The sequence below is a fragment of the Malaclemys terrapin genome, chromosome 1 (assembly GCF_027887155.1).
Source record: "Malaclemys terrapin pileata isolate rMalTer1 chromosome 1, rMalTer1.hap1, whole genome shotgun sequence".
Taxonomy (NCBI): domain Eukaryota; kingdom Metazoa; phylum Chordata; order Testudines; family Emydidae; genus Malaclemys; species Malaclemys terrapin.
This window is the reverse complement of record NC_071505.1, coordinates 162,346,073-162,370,288: the sequence shown is the minus strand read 5'-3', so window position 1 is coordinate 162,370,288 and position 24,216 is coordinate 162,346,073. Positions and strand designations below refer to the sequence as shown.

Below are 24,216 nucleotides of genomic sequence, written 5' to 3'. Positions count from 1 at the left end.
GGTAATGAAAGCTTTTCTGCAGTTTTAAGGCAATGCTTTGGAGCTGGAAAGCTTTTGATTAAACCTTCAAGTTTCAGAATAAAGTCTGAATCTTTGAGTGGCTGGCTAAATCCTTCCCTAATACCCAAGGTGGGAGAAAAGGGGAGTAAACAGACCAGATCTGTTGAGGGGGGCGGGGTCTTTAGATTCTGGTCATGGGGAAGGATGGGTTGAAGTTGTACCCTTCAGTAGGCAAGGACCTGCAGATGAGAAGAAAACAGCTGGATTAAAGCACACAGGAACTGGTCCATCTCACATTACTGTGTATTTTATAGAGCAGAATTTAGGGAATCATCTTTACTAAGCATGTCCAATCCGGTCAGACAGTTACATTAAAAAAACCAATATGTATTACTAATTATTTGTATTGCAGTCTCACCTAGGAACCCCCATCGTGGACCAAAACCCTGCTATGGTAGGTATTGTACAAACACAAAGATGGTCTGCTGCTGTGTCCAATATTGTATAAAACCTAGGAAAGCCTTCAGGGATTGTGTTCTATTCCTCAGTTCATACCTGTTGATAGAGAACATGGAGGACAACCCCTTGAAGACATTAGCGTAGTGGAGAACAAACTACCATTCTATCCCTATAATATAAAGGGTGGCTACAGAAAGCACCTAACTGAGTAGGACCTACTTAAGTACAGTTCTAGTCATACAAATGACTAAAAATGGCACCATAGAGGTCCATGTTTAGTGCTGCTTAATGATTTCAGATCTCGTTTGCAACTAAATACTTTTCCCCGCAATCTCCAGCTAGGGTGACCAGATGTCCCGATTTTAGGGTCCTTTTCTTATATCGGCTCCTATTACTCCCCACCCCTGTCCCAATTTTTCACACTTGCTGTCTGGTCACCCTATCTCTGGAACCTGAATAATTTTACCCCCTCACATATTCCCCCTGGGATAAGTTAAGCCTTTTTCACTTATTATCTATTTACACACACACACACACACACACACACACACACACACTAGACAGAGGAGGAGCAAGTGATACTTCTACCTACAACTTTTGTTCTCCTATTAGTGGCTTTTCCTGCTTCTCTTCACTCTTCTGGTCTCTTGGCCTTGTTATGTTAATTTTGATAGAATTAATGGGCCCAAAGAGTCAACATTACTAAAATGACCCTTTCATAGATTATAGGACTGGAAGGGACCTCGAGAGGTCATCGAGTCCAGTCCCCTGCCCGCATGGCAGGACCCTGTTGCTGTACAGCACTAAACAGTTAAACAGGTTTGGGGTTCCAAGCACAGAGACCTCTGCCTGCTTACTCCCAAGACCACCATACTATTAAAAACCTTCATCTTTTATTTAAGATACAAACTGTTTTTCTGCAATACAAAGTATTAAATAAGGCTTTCATGTTAATAGCCCTTGTTCCCTTTCCCTTTACCTGTATAGAGCTTTTAGAAGGAAAAATCCCCTGTCTGACAGGTTCTTAGATGGAATTAAAGAGGGCAAATAACTCCTTTTGGGGAGAAAAGAGAGGAAGTTAATTGAGAAGGGCTGAAGCCGTTGCCGTTAAAGTCCGATCCTTTAAGGCACACAAGATGAACGCATCAAAGGAGAAAAAAGAACAGCAAAGAGAAAAATGCAGCTTTTGTCTTGTGTACTGACTCTTACTTTCATTCTCACTACTCCAGCAAACATAGGCCCCGTAGGCCCACTCCAAGATCTGGAAAACTCATACCAACAATGGTCTGTTTAGGGCATTACTTTTAGCTCTCTGTCATAGGCTTACAGAAATGTTCCAAAATATGCAGTCGTGGCCAGCTAATCCAGACTTATCAAACAGAAGGCAAAAGGAGCGGGCTAGAAAAGAGAAGAAACAAGGTGGGGAAGGAAAAGGATACATGGGGGAAGGGAGGACAGCAGGAACCAAAGCCTCACATTCCAGGTGGTGTCTGGGATTTAGCCAGAGCCAGTGCAGGTGGTAGTGTCATCTGGGTCCCTGTCTCTGGCTCAGTCTGGTTAGGACAACAAAGACCTGGGGGTACCAGGAGATGGTGGGGATCATAGTCATTATGGTGAAGTTTGCTCCTTCCTTCCTCCCAGTCCACCAACTTGATTCTTCCCCTGAAATCCTTTTATTAAGGATTAAGTTCTTTATTAAGAACCCTGAAGGGAGTGATGGAAGGAATACCTATCTCTTCATTATTTTGTCTACTAGCTAGGTCCAATTTCTGACCCACCAACATGGTTTCCAGTCCGACGCTCCTCTTGTTTACCAGATTTGACCTCACTCCAGTCCTTGGGTGGCATCAAGAGACCTTGTGGTTTGGATTAAATCAGTCTTTGTCCTTGACTTTTGCTGAATTGTACAAGCAGTTCTGCATTACAGGCACAGCTAGACTCGTTATCTTGAATAACTTCTAGCACAGGCCTCTGCACAGCAGCCTGCAAGCTGCACTAATTTTGGCTTCCCTGTACTCAGAAGGTCAAACACAGAGGTGATGTATAAAGGAGTCAGGTGTATATTAGATGCTAGTAAATGGGTGCGTCTCTCTTAAATTATTCTAAATGACCCCTAGACTAAGTGTAAGTTAGGCTAAGACAGAGATGGTGTAAGTTACACCAGTTTAGACTGGGTTCACCTCTGAATTTATCCCTGCATATGCATAAGCAGAATTTGAATAGTCTTCCAAGCGCAACTGCTTCTGAAGCACAATTTAGCTCTTTACCAATGCACAGCAACACTGCACAACTACTTAGGGCAGGAATGAAAGAATAACACTGTATCCAATTAAAACTGGAGGAGCAACTACAAGGGTAAGAACTTAAATGCCTGAGTTGGAATTTGGCCTGGACACTGGTGTGTGGGTGTGTGCGCGCGCACACAGGTAACTGTCTTACTGCCTCCCAAAACAAGGTGGGAAACTTTAATGATCCTGAATATTAGATCTGCAATTTTACATTCCATTAGTTAACAAGTATGCTCCTATACACAATAAACTACAGTTTACACAATACTGAAGTGATTGCAGATATGGCCACAACGGTGAATATTGTTGTCAGCCATGTGGTACTGGGCTAGCAATAGTGCTACCACATGAGTCTCACTGTATAGTCTTCAGTTTCAGTGCAGGGCAGGGCAAGAGATTTTTAATACTGCTCTCTCTTCTCATTATCAGGATAATCTTGAAGAAACAGACTTGACTCATCCTAATGAGATATGCTACGCCACCATCAATTATAGCCTTAAGGAAAAACCTGCCATGCTAAACAGCAGCAACCATGAAACTGAATATGCCTTCATCAGCATGCCTGCCAAGAAAATGACTTTTACCAGTCACCAGGACAATGAATATGATTTTGTCCTGATAAGTTAGAAAACCTGCACCTCTCTTTACTGCACTAAAGGACCCTGCGTATTCTAAGCAACTAGGATGCTGTCTTCCAAACCATTTTCTCAGTAACATCAACACTTACAATAAACCCAGGGGCATCCCTTTAACATATACAGCCTATACTTTAGGGTAGTTCTGCCATCCACTGTTCAAGTGACTCATTTTACCATAAAAGATTTAACACAATTAAATTTACACAACATGCACAACATGATGCTGGGACTAGTTGGGTAACAAAGCAACACGAATCAACAGTATCTGCCCATTGCAAGATGGTATAGTAGTTTAGGAGCTTCATTATTAGAAGCTGTTAAGGCTTTCAGTCCTCTTTGCAGAGTTTTAAATAATTGCACAAATTATTTTAGAATAGGACTAGTGAAAATTTCCAGTGACCCAAGTGTGGGTGAAAATTTCAGTGACTCTGGTAAAACCTCACCGGAATGCTTGTTTTCTTAAATCATAAATCAAAGACTTAGAGTGCCCTTGCACTGGCTGATCTTGATGTAGGATGGTGTGGGGACAGAGCCCTGGTGGTTAATCTGACCATTTGTACAGTGGTTTTACAACCTGTGACCCAGATCTCAGAGAAGTCTTAATGAAGTTGCATTTGAATGAAGAAATAAAATTGCATTGCTGATGATTCATGCGCAAATAATGGTATAGCTATTCATACTCACTGCCATCACCTAAAAGTGGATGAAGCCTACCAGGGAACCTAATGCTGCCTTCAAATGCACATGTGCTTTTCCCATTATTTCCAATAGGAGCTCTGCTGGCACACAGCACTTGCAATTCACTGCACTCCTGGCTTGCAGCACCATATTGCAAATTTGGGCTGTTTGTGACAAGGGGACTGACAGCACAGCCTACAGATGGAGTCAGAACTTCTGCCTGCAGTTTTGAAAATGTCACCAGTCCTGGCCAGCAGGAGCCTTACCTCCCTACTATTCCAGTCCTGGGATTTTTCAGAGACAGACAAATATGACATTTTTGAGAGGGATAAAGGTCTACAGTCTACTAGATGAGACAGCTGAACTCATTTTCTCTTGAAACTTCAGCGAGACTGAAACCGAGTATTAAACAGATTAGAAGGGTTAATGCTGTGACACTAAGCCCCCTGTATCCTTGCCTGGACATTTGAATGTCTCCGAATTCTGTCTTTTTTCTGGTTTTGAAATTCCCATGTACATAATTGCTGACAATACCTCCGGCATTTGTGTGCCTAACTCCTCCCTCGCTTGCAGCTCATTCATCTTAATACCATCACATCTCCACGCTACTCCTTTGGAAAGACAGCTAGGACTCATGGAAACTCAGCCAGCCTTGCACAGACATTGCTAAAGCAATGGCAAGACAGTCTTATCTGCATCTGGAGTTTCTGCACACCAGCAGAGAGGAGAGCTGCATTTAGAGCAGTGTATAAAACGTGCTACCATTGGTTGTTGTACAGAGGACAATAGAGAGAGTTATTACTAGCCAAATTACTGCATATTTTCATGTTGATTAACATTAAAACCCATTCATCTGCCATATCATTATCTTGTGTGGTTTAAACTTAAACTCGAAGAAAAAGGTAAAGAGCAATTAAAAAAAATCTTTTACTCATGTAAATGAAGTGCACGGTGTGGGGGATCTATTTTATAATGGAGGCCTGACTGTGTGAAGACTGCTGGCAGCCCCTTTTGTGCACAGCCCTTCAGGTTTAGTGTATATAATCCTTACTCCATGATAGCATCCTGCTACATTTCCCCCACAGCACTCTTACTGACCCAACTCCCCCTCTCTGTACTACAGCAGTTGGGAGCTACTCCTTTCTCCAAGTATGGCAAAGCTGGCTGCGATAAGGGGAGGACTGGAGAGTGGTGAGTCTCCAACACTGCTCTCGCTCCTCTCGCCAAACCCATGTGGAAAACAGGCAAAGAAAGATGATCAATTGTGCTGCTTCCCTGCAGGACTCAAGGGCAGGTACAGTCACCATAGACAATGCGCCACAAGACCAAGCAGCAGTGCAAAGGCAAGGGGACTGTGCATGACTCTCATTGCTTCTGGAAAATCTTCATGGTCTGTTGCTTTGGGGGAAAGACTTCCTATCACTTCCATGAGGGTGGGAGTGAACTTTATCTTCCCCAGGCTAAGAATCAGGAAGACAATACCACCTAGGTGTAGAATATGGCTCTAAAAGCACCTATATCACATTAGTGCATTAAAATCAGTCACATTAAAAATAAGAACTGACACTAAGTAAGGAAACATGAAGTTCTCGCCACATTGTACATACCAATGTGGTGATGGTGGCAATAACTGTGTGACAAACTGGAGAGTCAGGTGATTCACTCATTTATCCTGCACCACTGACCAGGCTCACTCATCTAAATTGACCTAGCCCAAGTTTTGAGTCATTGCAGGTTTGCACAGTTCTACCTTTATGGTCATCTTTCAGCCCAAAGTCACCAGTCAAGGCCTAGAACTGATAAAACAACAATTCAAACAAATGTTAAATAGTATCAGAAAAATAATTTAATGCATCAGATACAGTTTAGTCATTTTCTAAAAATAGATGCCAAATTTTTAAAAAAGTGATTATAAAGATATATCTTCCTTTAAAAATATATTAAAATTCACATTTCAGTATAAACCTTTGAACTTCAAAACTCAGAATAATTCACTGCAGGAAGTTGCACTTCCATAGTATAATGTTGAAGTTCTCTCTTCAGCCCACGAGTCACAAAATTCATAGTTCAGTTTCCCCTTAATTTTTCCACCATGTGCAAATGCAGTATTACTGTCGTTACATGATCACATGTTGACTTTCTGATGTGACATGCTTAGAAACAAAGGATTTGCCTGATGTTACTACTGACCAATTTAGTCAGGTGTTTTGCCTACAACTGTGATTAGTATTTGATCATTCAAAAGGCCAAAAAAAAATCATCTCTGGTCATATATCCTATCTGTATATGGTGTGTTGGTGAGTATTTTCTGAGCCCTGCAGACAATCAGGATATGGACTCAAAGAAGTGCTTTTAAAAAAACAAGTTATAGTTGTGTCAAATATTTGCCATTTGACACACATATTATGGACAAATTCTATTAAGTTAGCAAGTAAACAGCTATATTGAGCCCAGAGCAATTCTTAGAACACTGCATACTGGAACATGTCCCTGAGGAGCACATTTATCCTGCATACCTTTGGGGTACGGCAGTCCTAAATTCACTTTACTCATATCAATAATCCCACTGAATGGAATGGAAATACTTGTGTCTAAGTGTTTGCAGGGCCAGGCCATGGAACAATAGTAGAGCATCATAAATGTACATGGCACTTCACTGTACCGATAAAGATGAAGTCACTGCTCCATAAGAGCTTACAATCAATCTAAATTAAGGCAAGAAACAGGAGCAGACATCTCCACAGGGAGGGAGAGAAAAGGGAAGGATGAGCAAGAGAGCAACATGACAGAGGTCTCTGGAAGAGTTTGAAAGTCATTTAAAAAAAAAATCAGGAAAACAGTGAAGTATTTAAGCATGTACAGTTTGCAAGAAATGAATTTGGAGAGGGATTTCAGGTTGAGGGATGAAGTATGGTGGATGCAGTCAGCATGAGAGAAGCCAGGAGGTGAGTGTGGGAAACAAAGTTCAAGGGGCAACTGCATGGACAACTTGGCATGAGCAAAGAGGAAAATGTGACTGGCAGTAGAGTGAGAAGAGTGGAGTGTTAGAAAGGAGCTAGCTTATGGAGGGGCTTGAAGGAAAGAACAAGTTCTGGATTCTATTAAAAAGGCAATATAAAACCAGTGAAGGTGCTGCAAAAGCAGATTAACGTGCTCAGCATCAGGCAAGTTACATGATTTTTGGCAACAAAGCTTCAAGTGGATTGGACAAGGGTGGAGTGAGTGTCAGGACAGCAGTGAAGGAGATGGTTGTATTCAAAGCGTAAATAGCTGTGATAAATATATTGCATGTGCTACATACATTACTGCATTGTGTAAAGTGTTCACAATACAGCCATATTCTTCAGAAACCTTTCACAATAATGAAATTAATTCTCATTCCTCAGGATGTTAATATATACAGGAAACACATGTCCTCAAGTGGCTGTGGTAATCTAGGAGTCTTTCCGCTGTTACTCTGAAACAGAAACAGTACATTAAAAAATTAAAATTAAATGTTAAAACTATCTCAATACATATGTTTCTTAACTACTTTGTGTTTTTTTCATTCACTCCATTATTACTTGAAAAGTTAAGTACGTAGTGTGAGATCTAAAATGACAGCACATGAGTTGTTGGCTTTCTGTCCCATGCGTAGACAGCTGGATTTTATTTCTTGCAACTAATATGTGAGCTTTTTTTACACACCTTCGTGGCATGATTTAGGCTGGGATTTTTGAAAGCATGCAAGGTTACCCAACTGCCATTGTCTTTCAATGAGATTTGGGCATTGAACTTCCTCCTTTAAGACCCCCAGACCAAAGGAACTAATAATCACTGAAATGAGGCTGTACAGACTGGTTGGGAAAATGTAAGAAGAGGGTCTAGAGCTCTGAATAAACTACATCCTAACTGACCAAAACGTTTTCAGAGTCTGGTTTGAATTTCCTTCCTGAAAAAGTACTTCTACAGTCTTTTTACAACATAGTACTTTTTACAGTGCTTACATTCAGCAGTAAGGAAGAAAAAGCACCCGACCCTGGACCTTCAGTCAAACTTTAAGGCAATAGGCTTTTTAGCTGGTACGTATACATTGACATTTTAAAAACAGGGGATAGTATCTCATGCGTTCCAATAAGCCACAATATAATGAGAGGGGAAGGAAGGAGGAAAGTCAATACTCAAGGTCTTTTATAAAAGCCTGATCATAACAGACAATTTCCTCTACCTCTATCCAGCACCTATGTACATATGAAGCAATACTACTCCTGCACATTACTTGTTTATGGGGTTAGGGAACTTGATTTATTACTTTGTAATGAACTATTCCCTCCTTGACTCTGAAGTGAAAAGCACTGAATGTTACCTAGCAGCTACTCCTGACTTTTCCATTAAGGATTTAACACTTTTTTACGAGCATCCAAAAGAAGGGCCTATATTAGGACATTTAATGAGGTCTTCATTACTGAGACCTCTTGTAACCAGTTTTCAAAACGTATTGTTCTTTGCCTGGGACCATGGCTGGAACTGAAGTAGTGTGAAAAGCTGGAGAGATAGGCAGGCTGGTGGAGCACAGTGATCTTTTCACAACTCTTTCTCATCTACTCCATCTAGTACTAAATAAATATCTCTCAGAATGTATGCATACATTAAAGTAAGAGTAGGACAATGTTATGAACACTGATTGTTGATATTTTAGAACATTACCCATACCTCTATGTGCATGAATATATTAACTGACAAGTCCTATTGACTTTCCATAAATACTTCCTTCATTTTAAAGAACTGTGAGTACTTATTCTCTTTCTATAGATAAATTCTGTTATATATGGCACTTACAAGTTAGTGTGAGAGAAGCTGGATCAAGCCTTATCTTAGTACATTCAGGTGATTCCTGATCATAAGTATCTTCCTGATCATAAATATTTTGTCGCAAGACATTCATCACAAACTCTTCACTCATCGTGTACTTCATGAACTCATCAGCCACTGGTGGCAAGGAGAATACAAGCTGGTAGAATGCAGTGGCATTTTCATAACTGAAAAAGAAATAGACCTTAACAGGAATAAGCACTGAATGCTTTTAGAATTGCCTTTCCTTTTAACGTTAGCATTTATTTTTAAAAACCATGACCTAAGGAGAAAACATTAAAAACAACGGCATACTTAAACTAACATGTTGTCCGCCTTCGCCCTCAAGAGCAACTACTGTTGATGCTAATGGGATTTGTACATGTAATCCAGATATAGCACAGGGAAGACTTTCAAAGGGTCCAGAAAGGCAGTTAGATGTCAAAAATCTCCCCCATATGGCCATTATTGTGAGCAGAGTCCTCGTGCAATCCAAATATGGTGATACCAGGAGATCTGCTGCAACTGGACATCTTCATTTTATAGAAGAGCTCACACAAGTGATTGCTTTCCTGCTAACATTATCCATTCTGCCCTCTAACAATATCTGACAACAAGCCAATGTTTCTAATCCAAATTCTGGAGTAGATTATGTAAACCACTGAATTGGAGTCCAATCCTGGAGTGAATTGTGAATTCATTCAACTGGAATTGCTACATTATAGTCTATATATGCAGGGTTTTTTCTGTTTGTTTGTTTTTTTTGCTGGTATACGGAATCTTTTATCCCAAAGGATCACAAGATACAGCACGTAGAGCAAATTGCCTCAGCACATGCCTATCACTGCGGTATTCCACCATAACCATCCTCATCCAGTCTGACACTAAGAAAGCATCACACCAAGATCATTAATGACCACTCCCTTGGTGAATGAGTGGCTTTGTCTCTGTCCCCTGGCTTTCAGCTGTGTGCTGCCTTTCATGCTGTTCATCATAGTCTTTGCAAATCTATGTTCTCCTAGTTTCCCCCTATTTTTTTGAGCCTTTTATGTCATCTTATGTCCTCCCTGGGCATCCCTTGTACCAGCCTCCTTCACTTCTCCTCTCCTACCCCTCTCAGTAAGTGACTCCATATGTTTCCACAATTTCCACTACCACCTGTACTTGGACAATTCTAGAATCTACCTCTCAATCCCCTCTCTAACCTCCTCTTCTGTGTTAAAACACTGCCATCAAACTCAGTCTAAGCCCTTAACCTCCCTCCAGCGCCATACTGACACCGACAGCTCCATTGTCTTCCCCCATCTCCCATGATTGCAGCTGTCTTCTGCCATTTCCAGAAAGTCCTGTTACTTCTTACTCTGTACCATCACCAAAATCTGTCCCATCCCTTCCTGTCAATCTTCTGTTGCTAAATGTCTCTCCATAGCTTAGCCACCCATTGCCTTCATTACTGTAACCTGAACCTCCAGTGATCCTCCTCTCATTTCAGTCTCTCCAATCTTTACTCATCATCGGCTCTTGCTAGTCTGAGCAAGTCATGTAGAAAATGGAAATCAAGTGTGATTTTCTTGTTACTGATGTGTATCTAGGTTGGCTTTAGGTTCTTTAGAGCACATACCTCTCATTTACGAAAACACCTACCAGGCTTTTGGGCACTGAGACCCAATTTTTAGAAAGGTATTTAGGCAATGCTTCACTCATTGCAATGCGTAACTGATTTAGGAGCCTAAATCTCATTTTCAAAAGGGATTTAGGTGCCCAAATCCCATTGCCTAAAATCCTAAATGCCTAAATTGCTTCAGAAAATGAGATTTAGACTCAGTTAGGTGTTGCAACACTGAGCGCAGCAATACCTAAATACTTTTGAAATATCTGGGCCTAAAATATATATTTAAGCAAAGTTGCTCTGAAGCAATTCCAGTTTTCTCACTTCAACAAGCGTGATAAAGCTAGCAGTTGAGACCATCAAGGACTGAGCATATGGACAATACTTAAAGATTTCCTATAACTTAACAACATGTTCTACTGGGAGGCAACTTATCTTTTACAAATGTAATTGGTTAATTTTGGTGGAAACATAACTTCACTGATTGTACTGGTATTTCTGCTGAGAAAGATTATTTCAGAGTTTTAGAATGTTTTGTATGTCTATGTGACGGATTCAATTCTGCTAAACAAACACTTAAAGAAAATTCTTACATTAATTTCCTACCTGAAGGAATCCACTTGAGCAGTGATAAAATAGCGCCCCAGGGCTTCAGATGAACTGTAGACATCTATTAGCTTGAAAAGAGAATCAAATATTTCTTTCATGGCATACCTTCCAACACAAGTAGAAGAAAAAAGGGTAATTTAAGTTTTCAGAATGGGGGAAGTGTACAGAACCTTCAGGTCAAGTCCTGGCAGATATCTGTACAAGGAATTCATTTTATTTTAAAATCTAATGGTAAAAATCAGTTTCCGCTCTCATTGGGATTTCAATTTCAGTTTATTTTCTCCATGCCAATTTAGGTTTTTTTTAAAAATACATAATACTTTTCTGTTTATCTGGAAAAATCACTAGGGATTGATCTTAAAGTGGGGACCTCAACAATCTCTACTTATCCTTTGCATTGACTGAACTAAAAATCAGGATAGGAAAGTAGGTGATGCTGCTCTCTTGATAGTAATAAGCAATGTCAGACCAGCCAGGGAAAACTGTTTCTAGCTTCTCAAGCCATCTTTTAACGGACTTTGGAATTTGGTGGACTCAGAGCCTTCATTTGTCTTTCTTGTTATCTGAGAGCTGAGAGACATCTGACTACTACCACCTTAATGAGGTGATGGATTGTGATGTCCTTGATATTGACATCCAACCTGAAGACCAGGGCCAGGGTGTGACTGGCTGTATGGGTTGAACTAGAAATTACCAGTGAGAGCCCCAGGCAGAAAAATCATTATTGCCTAGGAAGCCTCGAGAAAAAGTGGTGGAGAGTTAAAGATTGTGCATATCCTACTGAGATACCATTGACAATAAATAGAGTCTCAGTGAGCAAGATAGCCAAGTAAACCTGTGTGTAGGATGATCATTGTGTTGCCTTGACACAGTGGAGATATTCTGCAAAGATTAAGACTATACATATAGACTCATGCTGCCATCTATAATTTAATTATTGATTAGAAACAGTAAGTAGTTAAAATTGTATAAAAATTTTCCTTCTACATAAATCACATCCCCTTCTGCAATAAGTCTGAGTAGCATTCTTACTCCTATTTTTATACAACAGTTTTGTGTGTTTACCAGATAGTTTTGAGTAGTAGATAAGTGGGAACAAACAACAATAAACCCAACTTATGAGGCCTTAGACACTTACAAGAGAATTTAACAAGGATGGTTTAGTGTAAGTGTGATCCACACTCTACAACATAGCTCTAATTTAGGCAACAATCCAGCAAAAGCACTTCAACTTTTAAGTCAATGAGACTTCTCGTGCTTAAAGTTATGCTAGTGCTTTGTTGGATCAGGGCCTTACATCACCTAGAAAGAGTCATATTCCAAATCCACAGGAGACCACTGTGACCATCTAATCTGACCTCCTGCATAACACAGGCCATAGGACTTCCTCAAAATTCCTAGAGCATATCTTTTAGAAAAGCATCCAATTTTGATTTTAAAATTTCACAGTGATGGAGAACCCACCATGAGCCTTGGTAAATGGTGCCAATGGCTAATTACTGTCTGTAGTGGGGTGCTCACCCCGTTCCTGCCCGGAGGGGTTAAAAACAGTCCTGGAGAGGGCTGTGCCTGGGGAAAGGCTGACTGGGGAAGCAGCCTCAGCTGGGGCCACACCCCAATCACGCCGCAGCTGGCCCTATAAAAGGGCTGCTAGCCAGAGCTCAAGAGTCTCTCTCTAGATGCTGAGAGGGATGGGCCTGGCTGCTGGGAGATGAGCAGGGTACCTAAAAAGGGAGCAGAGCTGGGGAAAGGCCAGAGGAGCTGGGGAGCTCTGGCTTGGAAAACCCCCAGGCTGCAGGCCTTGTTGAAGGCCAAGAAAGGTACGGGGGTTGCAGAGGGGCAGCCCAAAGGTAGGCAGAGGCAGCAGGTCCAAACCCTCCTTGCCGATGATGTGTGGCAATTATACTGCACTCTTCCCTAGTGAGCGGGGGCTAGATGGTGACTGGCAGTAGGCAAGACTGAGGTGAGGTGGGTTGGAGGTTCCCCAGGGAGGGGAGACCCAGCGAGACTGCGGGGTACTGCACGGAGCAGAACCCTGAGGTCCGGGAGGGACACTGGGGCCAGCAGCAAGCAGGACACTGGCCTGCAGAGGGCGCTCCGGAGGTTGGAGAGCTAATTCCCTGGACAACCATCAGGCGGCGCCGCAGTGGTGAGTCGTTGTACCGTTATAATGTCCCTGTTAAACATGTATGCCATATTTCCAGTCTGAATTTGTCAGGCTTCACCTTCCAGCCATTGGATCATGTTACACTTTTCTCTGTTTTTCTGTCACTGGCCTTGCTGATTTAAAAGTGTCTAATTTTAGTAGCTGCCATTTACCATTCTCCAAGATACTAGTGGAATGGAAAGAATATCATCATACGGTAAGTACATTCATTTGTTTTCCCTCCAAATACACTTCTATCTTTTCTGCATTATTATTGATAATTCTACCATTTCCATCTAGTAATGGATCAATACCAGTGTTGGGATTCTTTTCTTCCTAATATTCTTTAAAAAACTCTTTCTTGTGCTTAATTATGCGAGCCATAGATATCTTCTTGTGTCCCTTTGCTTCCTTTATGATTTTTCTATAATTCACAGTTTGAGTCATTAATATCAACTTTCTCTTTATTCCATGTTATACATTTTTTACAGCTGCTTTCACTTGCCTGCTAAACCAAGTCAGTTTTTTAACCAGTATCGCTTCTTCCTCAATCGTAGGATTGTGACATTTTGAGCACGTAGTAAAGTGTTCTTAAACAATTCCCAACTATCACTCATACTTTTCTGAATCAACTCTTCCTCCCACAAATAAAATTGAGAACCCTTTGACATAGGGCTGCCCGGGGGAGGGAGGGGCGGGCAATTTGCCCCAGGTCCCGGGCCTCGCAGGGGCCCCCATGAGAATATAGTATTCTATAGTACTGCAACTTTTTTTTATGGAAGGGGCCCCCGAAATTGCTTTGCCCCAGGCCCCCTGAATTCTCTGGGCAGCCCTGCCTTTGACTCATATTCAAAGGAACACCAAATAGGTGTTATGGTCAGAATCAGCTATGGTGAAAGCTCTGTCATAATTACCCTCTTAGTAAGATCTTCAGAATAATTTGATTGAGCAGCACACTTTATTTGTAGTCTTCCAGAAAAATTGCGATAATTTCCACTTGATACTGATTCAGGATCCCAATATTCATCTTCATCTATGTAAACCTCTGTAATACCAAAAAATGAAAGAGCATGTTCCCAATTGGCTGTTACAGATAGAAAAAGTTCAGAATCATCCAACAATGAGCAGCTCTCAAAGCATGGTCAACAGAACATGCCAGGGGGGCTATCAGAATGGAGATGTCTTTGTTAGTGCTCAGATAAAATCCTTCCTGCCATATGTAGCCCAGACCTATTTCCAGGGACATTTTGACTAGCTGAACTCAAAGAAACTTGTGCCTCGAAGCAGCCCCTATGACTGCTTTATCAGGTGTTTCTAAAATGTAAATTTAGCCACAGTGAAAACTGGAGGGTTACAGGCTGACAGGCGCAACACGTAAGTTAGCCAAAGAAATTTGAGCAGTTGTGGGTGCACACACCACTCTGACTATTATTAGGAAGTCTGACCCCCAGGCAAAGCTAATGAATTGCACCAATACAAAATATCAGGATAACACCAGTCTGGCTGCATTCATTGCATTGACACAAGTATGATTTTCTTCTTGTCTCTTTGACCTTGTCCTAGTATTATTTTCTCATGTAACCATGCTCTGTAATTGCCATAGGGAAGATATTGGATTAGGCTGGGGAGCTGGCCATCAGAGGATTTTAGCTTAAGAAAAGGTCCAGAGTATAACAATTTGAGAACCTTTTTTCCAGACTTAGTTATATTAACAACCTTGACATACCCCTATTCAAATCAATGGGCATGTTGCCATTGGATTCAAGGAACAATTATCTTAAAGGCAAGCTACCAAGTAGACATAGTTTAACAGAAAGAAGAGTAATAGATTTAAATGTACAGGCATCAGCCCCTTAAGATCTCTAGGTGCCTTAACTGAAAATCAGTACTAGTTAAAACATGCCCAAGAAGAAAATTCCTCAAATCCACCGAATACTCGACTGCTCAACCCAGCACATATTATAAACCACCTCCATGACAAAACTCAACAGCCAAACTCCAGACAGGCTGCAGCATGCATCTAAAAGAAAAACACACTATCAAAAGTAAAGTACGTACCTGAATAAAGAATTAAGCTGATAATAATCACTAGAAGGAGCACTAGAAAAACTGAAGATATAACCATCCACAGTTTACATTTCCAAAAAATTGTGTCTCCACAAGACCTCCAGTAGTAGGCTCTCTCCTAGTCATACAAAGAATAAAAGAAGTTGTCTGTTAAGAAACTAGGATGGAAAAGGGGAGAAAAAGAGCTTTTCTTTATCTTTAATAATAAAAAAAAATCTATATAAAGACAGGAGATATATTGCATTTTTACTGTGCTTTTAATTCAAGGGTATCAAAATACTTTCAGAAGCATTAGTATCACATCACTTTAATTAAACCAACATTAGTTATAATTAATATCAGTAGGTAAATTGACTTGCCTAAGGTCACAAAGTGGTAGAGTTAGAAGTAAAACCTTGTCTACTTCTGAATCAATCTGCTCTGATAAATGAAGACTGTAGAAATGATGCAATTTTAACTCAGTAATGAAACCAAGTGGTTGTGTATAATTTGGTTGACTATCAAATGAGTTTCTCCTTGGAGATGAGTGTCCATATTTGCAAGGGCTTGATTCCAGGCACAGTTGCACCTCTTCAGTTTAAGATATAATTTTAAACTGATACTTCTAAACTGGTGCAAAAAAATGTGTGAACACACTTATTGAGGTTTCAATCAATCAGATGTACTTTCACTAAACTTAAATCAATTAGGAATAGGTTTAAGATAAACCAAAATAAGCCATGTCTTAAACCAAAGTCTCTACACACAAGGGATTTTCACCAGTTTAACTAACCCAGTTTAATTAACCTGGTACAAATTTAGTATGTAGACAAGAGCCAAGTTTCTTGAACCTGTGCAAAAAAGCTTAAGTATCTAGAGTCTTATGAGTGGTTCTCAGAAGTCAACATGGAGCTTAGGTCTTGCAGACCTTGTAACCTGCTTAATGGAGCTTACAACGTCTGCAGGATGGGTCTCTGTTCTTAGTGAGAAGAATTGGAAAAATATACTATTCATGAATATTATGTGCAATTCCATTTCCCTGTTCAGTTATTTATTGGGGCCTGACTGAATGTACAGAGCTCAGGCAAGTGAGGCTGTCAAGGGGCTGTTACAGAACTCAGTAAGAAAGGTAAAACAATGACATATGTAAGAGTGCAGCAGAATACGGACCCTGGACTTCAGAAAAGCCCTCAGGGAACTGATGGGCAGGATCCCCTGGGAGGCTAATATGAGGGGGAAAGGAATCCAGGAGAGCTGGCTGTATTTTAAAGAAGCCTTATTGAGGGCACAGGAATAAACCATCCAGATCTGCAGAAAGAATAGCAAAGGTGGCAGGTGACCAGCTTGGCTTAACAGGGAAATCTTCGGTGAGCTTAAACACAAAAAGGAAGTTTACAAGAAGCAGAAACTTGGACAGATGACTAGGGAGGAGTATAAAAGTATTGCTCGAGCACGCAGGAGTGTAATCAGGAAGGCCAAAGCACAACTGTAGTTGCAGTTAGCAAGGGATGTGAAGGGTAACAAGAAGGGTTTCTACAGGTATTTTAGCAACAAGAAGGTGGTCAGGGAAAGAGTGGGACCCTTACTGAATGGGGGAGGTAACCTAGTGACAGATGATGTGGAAAAAGCTGAAGTACTCTATGCTTTTATTGCCTTCCTCTTCACAGACAAGGTCAGCTCCCAGACTGCTGCACTGGGCAGCACAATATGGGGAGGAGGTGAATAGCATTCAGTAGTGAAAGAACAGGTTAAGGATTATTTAGAGAAGCTGGAAATGCACGAATCCATGGGCCCGGATCTAATGCACCTGAAGGCGTTGGCTGATGTGATTGCAGAGTCATTGGCCATTATCTTTGAAAATTCGTGTTGATTGGGGGAGGTCCCGGACGATTGGAAAAAGGCAAATATAGTGCCCATCTTTAAAAAAGGGAAGAAGGATCATCCGGGGAACTACAGCCCGGTCAGCCTCACCTCAGTCCCTGGAAAAATCATGGAGCAGGTCCTCAAGAAAACCATTTTGAAGCACTTGGAGAAGAGAAAGTTGATCAGGAACAGTCAACATGGATTCACCAAGGGCAAGTCATGCATGACCAACCTGATTGCCTTCTATGATGAGATAACTAGCTCTCTGGATATGGGGAAAGCAGTGGATGTGATATATTTTGACTTTAGCAAAGCTTTTGATACGCTCTCCCACAGTATTCTTGCCAGCAAGTTAAAAAAGTATGGATTGGATGAATGGACTACAAGGTGGATAGAAAGCTGGTTAAATCGTCAGGCTCAATGAGTAGCAATCAATGGCTCAATGTCTAGTTGGCAGCTGGTAGCAACCAGAGTGCCCCAGGGGTTGGTCCTGGGGCCAGTTTTGTTCAACATCTTCATTAATGATCTGGATGATGGGATGGATTGCACCCTCAGCAAGTTCACGGATGACACTAAGCTGGGGGGAGGGGTAGATATGCTGTAGGGTAGGAATAGGGTTCAGAGTGTCCTAGACAAATTGGAGGACTGGGCCAAAAGAAATCTGATGAGGTTCAACAAGGACAAGTGCAGAGTCCTGAACTTAGGATGGAAGAATCCCATGCTACAGGCTGGGGACCGATTGACTAAGCAGCAGTTCTGCAGAAAAGGACCTAGAGTTACAGTGGATGAGAAGCTGCATATGAGTCAACAGTGTGCCCTTGTTGCCAAGAAGGCTAATGTCATATTGGGCTGCATTAGTAGGAGCATTGCCAGCAGATCGAGGGAAGTGATTATTCCCCTCTATTCGGCACTGGTGAGGCCACATCTGGAGTACTGAATCCAGTTTTGGGGCCCCCACTACAGAAAGGATGTGGACAAATTGGAGAGAGTCCAGCGGAGAGCAACAAAAATGATTAGGGAGCTGGGCACATGACTTACGAGGAGAGGCTGAGGGAACTGGGCTTGTTTAGTCTGCAGAATAGAAGAGTGAGGGGGGATTTGATAGCAGCCTTCCCCCACCTGAAGGGGGGTTCCAAAGAGGATGGAGCTCGGCTGCTCTCAGTGGTATCAGATGACAGAACAAGGAATAATGGTCTCAAGTTGCAGTGAGGGAGGTCTAGGTTGCATATTAGGAAAAACTATTTTGCTAGGAGGGTGGTAAAGCACTGGAATGGGTTACCTAAGGAGGTGGTGGAATCTCCATCCTTAGAAGTTTTTAAGGCCAGTCTTGACAAAGCCCTGGGTGGGATGATTTAGTTGGGGTTGGTCCTTCTTTGAGCAGGGGGTTGGACTAGATGACTTCCTGAGGTCTCTTCCAACCCTAATCTTCTATGATTCTAAGACTGCCCCTCAGATACCCAGCCTTAAACAAGTTAAGATAATAATGGATGGGCCATCAATTGAATGGCAAAGTTACTTAGCTGGCTCGATCCAGGCCAAAATGTTTTACTTCTCCCAAGGCTAAGTCTACAATCAAAGAAGATTCAAAAAGCTCATGGACTATATAGAAGGGGTGAGCCGAGAAAACAGCCAAGATATATGAATTCTTGAATACTGCATGTAGTTCTGGTTGCCCCATCTCAAAAAAGATATATTAGAATTGGAAAAAGTACTGTCAAGGCTGCTTCCCCTCTCTGAACTTTAGGGTACAAATGTGGGGGCCTGCATGAAAACTTCTAAGCTTAACTACCAGCTTAGATCTGGTCTGCTGCCACCACTCCCAAAGTGCTAATTCCCTTCCCTGGGTAGCCTTGAGAGACTCTTCATCAATTCCCTGGTGAATACAGATCCAAACCCCTTGGATCTTAAAAGAAGGAGAAATTAACCATCCTCCTCCTTTCTCCCACCAACTCCTGGTGGATCAAGATCCAACCCCCTTGGATCTAAAAACAAGGAAAAATCAATCAGGTTCTTAAAAAGAAGGCTTTTAATTAAAGAAAAAGGTAAAAATCATCTCTGTAAAATCAGGACGGAAAATAACTTTACAGGGTAATCAAACTTAAAGAGCCCAGAGGAATCCCCTCTAGCCTTAGATTCAAAGTTACAGCAAACAGAGAAACACTCTAGCAAAAAGGTACATTTACAAGTTGAGAAAACAAAGATAAAAACTAACACGCCTTGCCTGGCTGTTTACTTACAAGTTTGAAATACGAGAGACTTGTTCAGAAAGATTGAGAGCCTGGATTGATGTCTGGTCCCTCTCAGTCCCAAGAGCGAACAACCCCCAAAACAAAGAGCACAAACAAAAGCCTTCCCCCCACCAAGATTTGAAAGTATCTTGGTCCTTTGGGTCAGGTGTCAGCCAAGTTATCTGAGCTTCTTAACCCTTTACAGGTAAAAGGATTTTGGAGTCTCTGGCCAGGAGGGATTTTATAGTACTGTACACAGGAGGGCTGTTACCCTTCCCTTTATAGTTATGACAAGTACAGAGAAGGGCAACAAATGTTTATGGATATGGGACAGCTTCCATATGTGCTGAGATGAAAAAAAGACGGACTGTTCAGCTTAGAAAAAAAGATGACTAAAGGGGGATATGATAAAGGTCTATAAAATCATGAATGGTGTGGAGAAAGAAAAGAAGGAAGTTTTATTTACATAAATACATAACACAAGAACTAGAGGTCACCCTATGAAATTAATGCACAGCAGATTTAAAACAAACAGAAGGGAGTACTTCTTTACATAATGCACAATCAACCTGTGGAACTCACTGCTGGGCAATGCTGTGAAGGCAAAAATTATAACAGGGATCAAAAAAGAATTAAAGTTCTGGAGGATAGGTCCATCAATGGGGATGCAACCCCATGCGCTGGATGTCCCTAAGCCTCTGACCGCCAGAAATTAGGCCTGGATGATGGATCACTCACTAATTGCCCTGTTCTGTTCATTCCCTTTCAACCATTGCTCTGACCCAGTATGGCCATTCTTATATGCTTATGCGTGAGTGAAAAACCTGATAGCCTGGACGGACACATACACAGACAAAGGGAGAGGGCTGCAAGCAGTCAGCTGGTTCTCCCAACTCAGAGATGGGGAATGAGAAGTGCCTAAGCTGCAGATAAAGAGGTTAAGTGTAGGTGAGGGAATAGGTGTGCACATCTCTTGTTTTAACTCCACCTCTCTAAGTGCTATGTATCTTCTGAGCAAAATAAATTATGCCTTTTGTGCAAGACGTTTCTGTAGCACTGCCAATGCATGCTGTGTCAGACTCCCAAGGGAAACTGGCAGGTCAGGTTTTCCCCCAGGTCAGATTGGCAGTGACCTTCAGATTTTTTCACCTTCCTCTGCAGTGCGTGGGTGAGGGTTAGTCATCAGGATTATCTAGCTAAATCTCACTTAATCATTTCCCTGCCACTGCAGGGGCATTGGGCTCTTGTGCACATTGGGTCCCTCCTATTCTCTGCCTCTGGAACATAGTAGTTTTCTGTGGGCTGACACACATTGGTCTAGTTTTAATTGTTGCATTTAATGCGGGGGGAGGAGGGGTCCTGGGTGGTGTTCTTGGCCTGGGTGGTGGTGTTGATATACAGGAGGCCAGACTAGATGATCTGGTGGACCCTACCGGCCTTAAACTCTATGACTATGACCTGTTGAATTAGTTAGGGGCTATAACCTAAAGACTCAGTGAGGCATACACAAAGAGAAGTAGAGGGATAGGCCTACTCCTTGAAAGCGGTTCAATCGGGTGACTGGAAAAGGATCGCACCAGGGACAGGCTACCCAGGAATGTGTGACACTTAGTAAGGAGCAGGCTGCCCTCCAGACCTTGCAAGCTACCTGCGGATAACAGGACCTGGGTAACAGGACATCTTCCTAATGGTACCCAGTTCTTCAAGGGGATTACATTTATGTATGGAGTTTCATTCAGTGCAGAATGTGGAACGTTTGAACCCAAACTGGCAGGCTGCACTTACAAACTTCCTATTCTCGAATCAAAACTAAAACATTATACTGTAATACCAAGCGTAGTTTCAAAGTTTCTTGGACCAGACCATTTGGTTTATGAAGTTTATAGATTCCTCAGGATGTTAAAAGTATTCATGGAGAAGTTTACAAAAACATCCACACCTATGAAGTTAATAATATCAGTCCACATAGCCCTTATATGCAAGCACTCATAGCAAATGGCAGAAAGAAGTTTTGAGGGGGTTATTTTTGTTTTTTGGATTGGGGGGTGAAGAAGAATTCACTTACATTGTTAACTAGGGCACTGCTAATGTTAAGGTGTTGATGTTTACGTTTAAAAAAAATGAAGAAAATATGAAGAGACAGACAAGAACCATTTGATTATTGTACATTTAGGTTTTTACTTTTTGGGGTAGATTGCAGGAGGCGGGCAAAGAAGACAGTGAGTAAAGCACATGTGTAGAATGTTTTGTTTTGGATATTTAAACACATGAGGTTTATAGTGAAATTAATAGGAATGTTGTGTGGAAAAAAAAAAACAGGAATTTTCTAGCTTTTAATTTAATGCTTGACACTAGTGCATCACGTTATCTCTCACAACACTCCTGTGTAGTCAGAAGGCACAATACCCATTTCATGGGTAAGGAAACAGAGGCAGACATTTGTCCAAGGCTACGGACATGAAGGCCTGGATTTCAGCTCAGGTTTCCAGCCTTCTGCTCAGACCAATACAGAGTGCTGCCTCTATTAAAGAAGTGTCAACTGACTTGATGTAAAGTACACATTCAAATCTGTGATTCCTCCCTAGAACTGAACCAACACCCTCTTTACTTAGATAAGAAAAATCAATATGTCACAGAGCTCGGGGGAAAGGTAGCTACTGAAAACAATGAATAGTTTTACAGTCAGGTTGGGCAGTGCTGTGGTGTTGATTACTGGGCGATAGGAGTGAGGCAGAAGAAGAAATTGGGAGAAACCGCATTGAAGATACTTTTCAAGCACACTTTAGATCACTTCAATAGCTAAGAGCCTGATTTGCCAGTGCAGACAGACACACATATCTAAACAAAAACTAACCACAAGTGTCTGGTGGGTCCCTAGACTGAGTTTTAGGAAACTGGATTAAATGTTTGGCTTTGCCACAGACTTCCTTTGTGGTCTTGGGCAAACCACTGAATGTTACTGCATCTGAATTCTCCATCAGTAGACTGGTGATATGACTTCTTTTCGTGTATTTGGGGCAGGAGTCATCTTACCATGTGTATGTGTAACATGCTCATCACACAAATTAATAATCGTTCGCACTCACAAGTTACGAGCATTGTTATTAACAAGCCTATTCTCGTTTTAGCAAAGTTAAAGAAGTTTACAATACCAGCAGAGGGATATTGTCGGCTGATGTTAATAATCTAGGATACAAAATTTATATCTACTGTTGCTTCCTTTGATCACACTACACACTTACTTGTACATTAAAGGAGAAGTGCTAAATAGTTTTGGCCCAAAGGTTAGATTGTGGGAAGGGACAAACTTTTTAAAAAGGAAACAAATCCTAATACTAGCAGTAGTGTTTTCCTGGCATTTTAATTCTTTTCCAAATGAAAACCTTTTTAATTTGGATTTTAACATCTCCCTTTAGTGACTGGAATTCACCCATTGCAATACTGATATCATGACAAACTGAAAGCGAAACTCCTAAAATTACAAGTGTGATTTCATTTTGGAATGAATGCTAATGAACAAACAGTATAAAAATGGCAAATGAGTTAGATTTTAAATATTCTGTTTCAGTCAGATGTCATTAACAGCAGAGGAAAAGAAATCTGCATTTAACCTTAGTATTTCTGACATTTAACTATAAGTCAACAAACAACAACAAAGACGTAAAATAAATTTTACAATAAAGCAACTTATTCCACCAGAATGCTCCTCAGTTATTTCAATCACTGTACAATGTTTAGGTAACATGCTTATAAGTAGAAAGTGAATGAATGTGAGTCCTACCTTTTTTGTCATAGATGCTTCAGGATTAAGAGGTTTATTATGGTCTGCCTCATTTTCCTCCTCAAGTTCTCTCCCACCTTGTAATTCAATAGCCTGACATTCACGTTCAGGAACATGGCCATTCATTGCTTCCACTTCTGTGAGAAATTTTTATTTGAAGGCAAATACTGACAAGACTCACTTCCTTCCCGTTTCTGCTGTGTTGGTGTCAGCTCAGGGTCAAGATTTGAGACGTCAGCAGCCAGGGTCCACATAATTTACAAGCAAGTGATCTCAGCAAGTTGGGTAAACAAGGGAAATTCCATGGAGCGGGGAGTGGACTGGGACTGTATCCTCTGAAAAAGAAATGGGATGAGGCGGAAGTATTGATTTGCCTGCACTTTTGAAACACAAAATGTTCATTCTCAAGCTGTGTCATACTAGATTTTCCAGTTTGGTTACCTTACTACACCAGCCCTTAGCCAGCACAAGCAACATGGTGCTTGCTAAAGCAACAAACTCAGCAGATGAAGCAATCTATCTTTGTCTCAGAAGAGAAGATGGTGTTTTCCGACAGGGCAAGCAAGCAATCCCCCTGTCACATGTCTGAATACCACTATACCTGTACAATACAAAGGAACGAAAGCAAGCTTACATTTATCAGCACTTTTCCCAAAGAAAAGAAACCAAAAAGCTCAGTAGACAAAGTACGTCTGAGCTGTCAAGTTCAGTTCTGAACTACCCTAAAACTCAGGCACCTGGGTTCATGGCTTTGTTTCATGTAATGATCGCCTGACCCAGAGGCTCCTGGATAGGTCTCAGAATATTCCTGATGGATATAAACTCCTTTCACTCTTAAGCCATCAGTTCTTAGAAAAATAGGAAAAGTCAACAATACATTTTCAGACGTTAAGATCTGCAATCATTAACCTTGTGTAAGCTTTATGAAAATTGTATTCCTATTTCACTTACCTGTCAAGGCCAATGTTAGTTCATTCACAACTAATAAGTGAGGCCTGCACACTAACTCCTGAAGTGTGCACCCAAATGCGTACTTCGTGG

General features: G+C 41.3%; 1 protein-coding gene across 2 annotated transcripts; it reads right to left on the bottom strand.

Annotated features, from left to right (window-relative positions):
* Positions 1 to 5,892: 5,892 nt before the first annotated feature.
* C1H3orf52 (chromosome 1 C3orf52 homolog) lies at positions 5,893 to 24,216 on the bottom strand. 2 transcript variants are annotated; one of them, XM_054045830.1, is made up of 7 exons: positions 24,127 to 24,216; positions 23,176 to 23,510; positions 15,316 to 15,442; positions 14,172 to 14,302; positions 11,109 to 11,179; positions 8,882 to 9,081; positions 5,893 to 7,520 (listed from the first exon to the last, which is right to left on the bottom strand). In XM_054045830.1, coding segments are annotated over exons 2-7 (657 nt in total). In that variant the 5' UTR covers positions 23,302 to 23,510; positions 24,127 to 24,216; the 3' UTR covers positions 5,893 to 7,518. The 2 variants fall into 2 exon arrangements, with proteins under 2 accessions (XP_053901805.1, XP_053901811.1); XM_054045836.1 differs by lacking the exon at positions 24,127 to 24,216 and adding an exon at positions 23,810 to 23,850.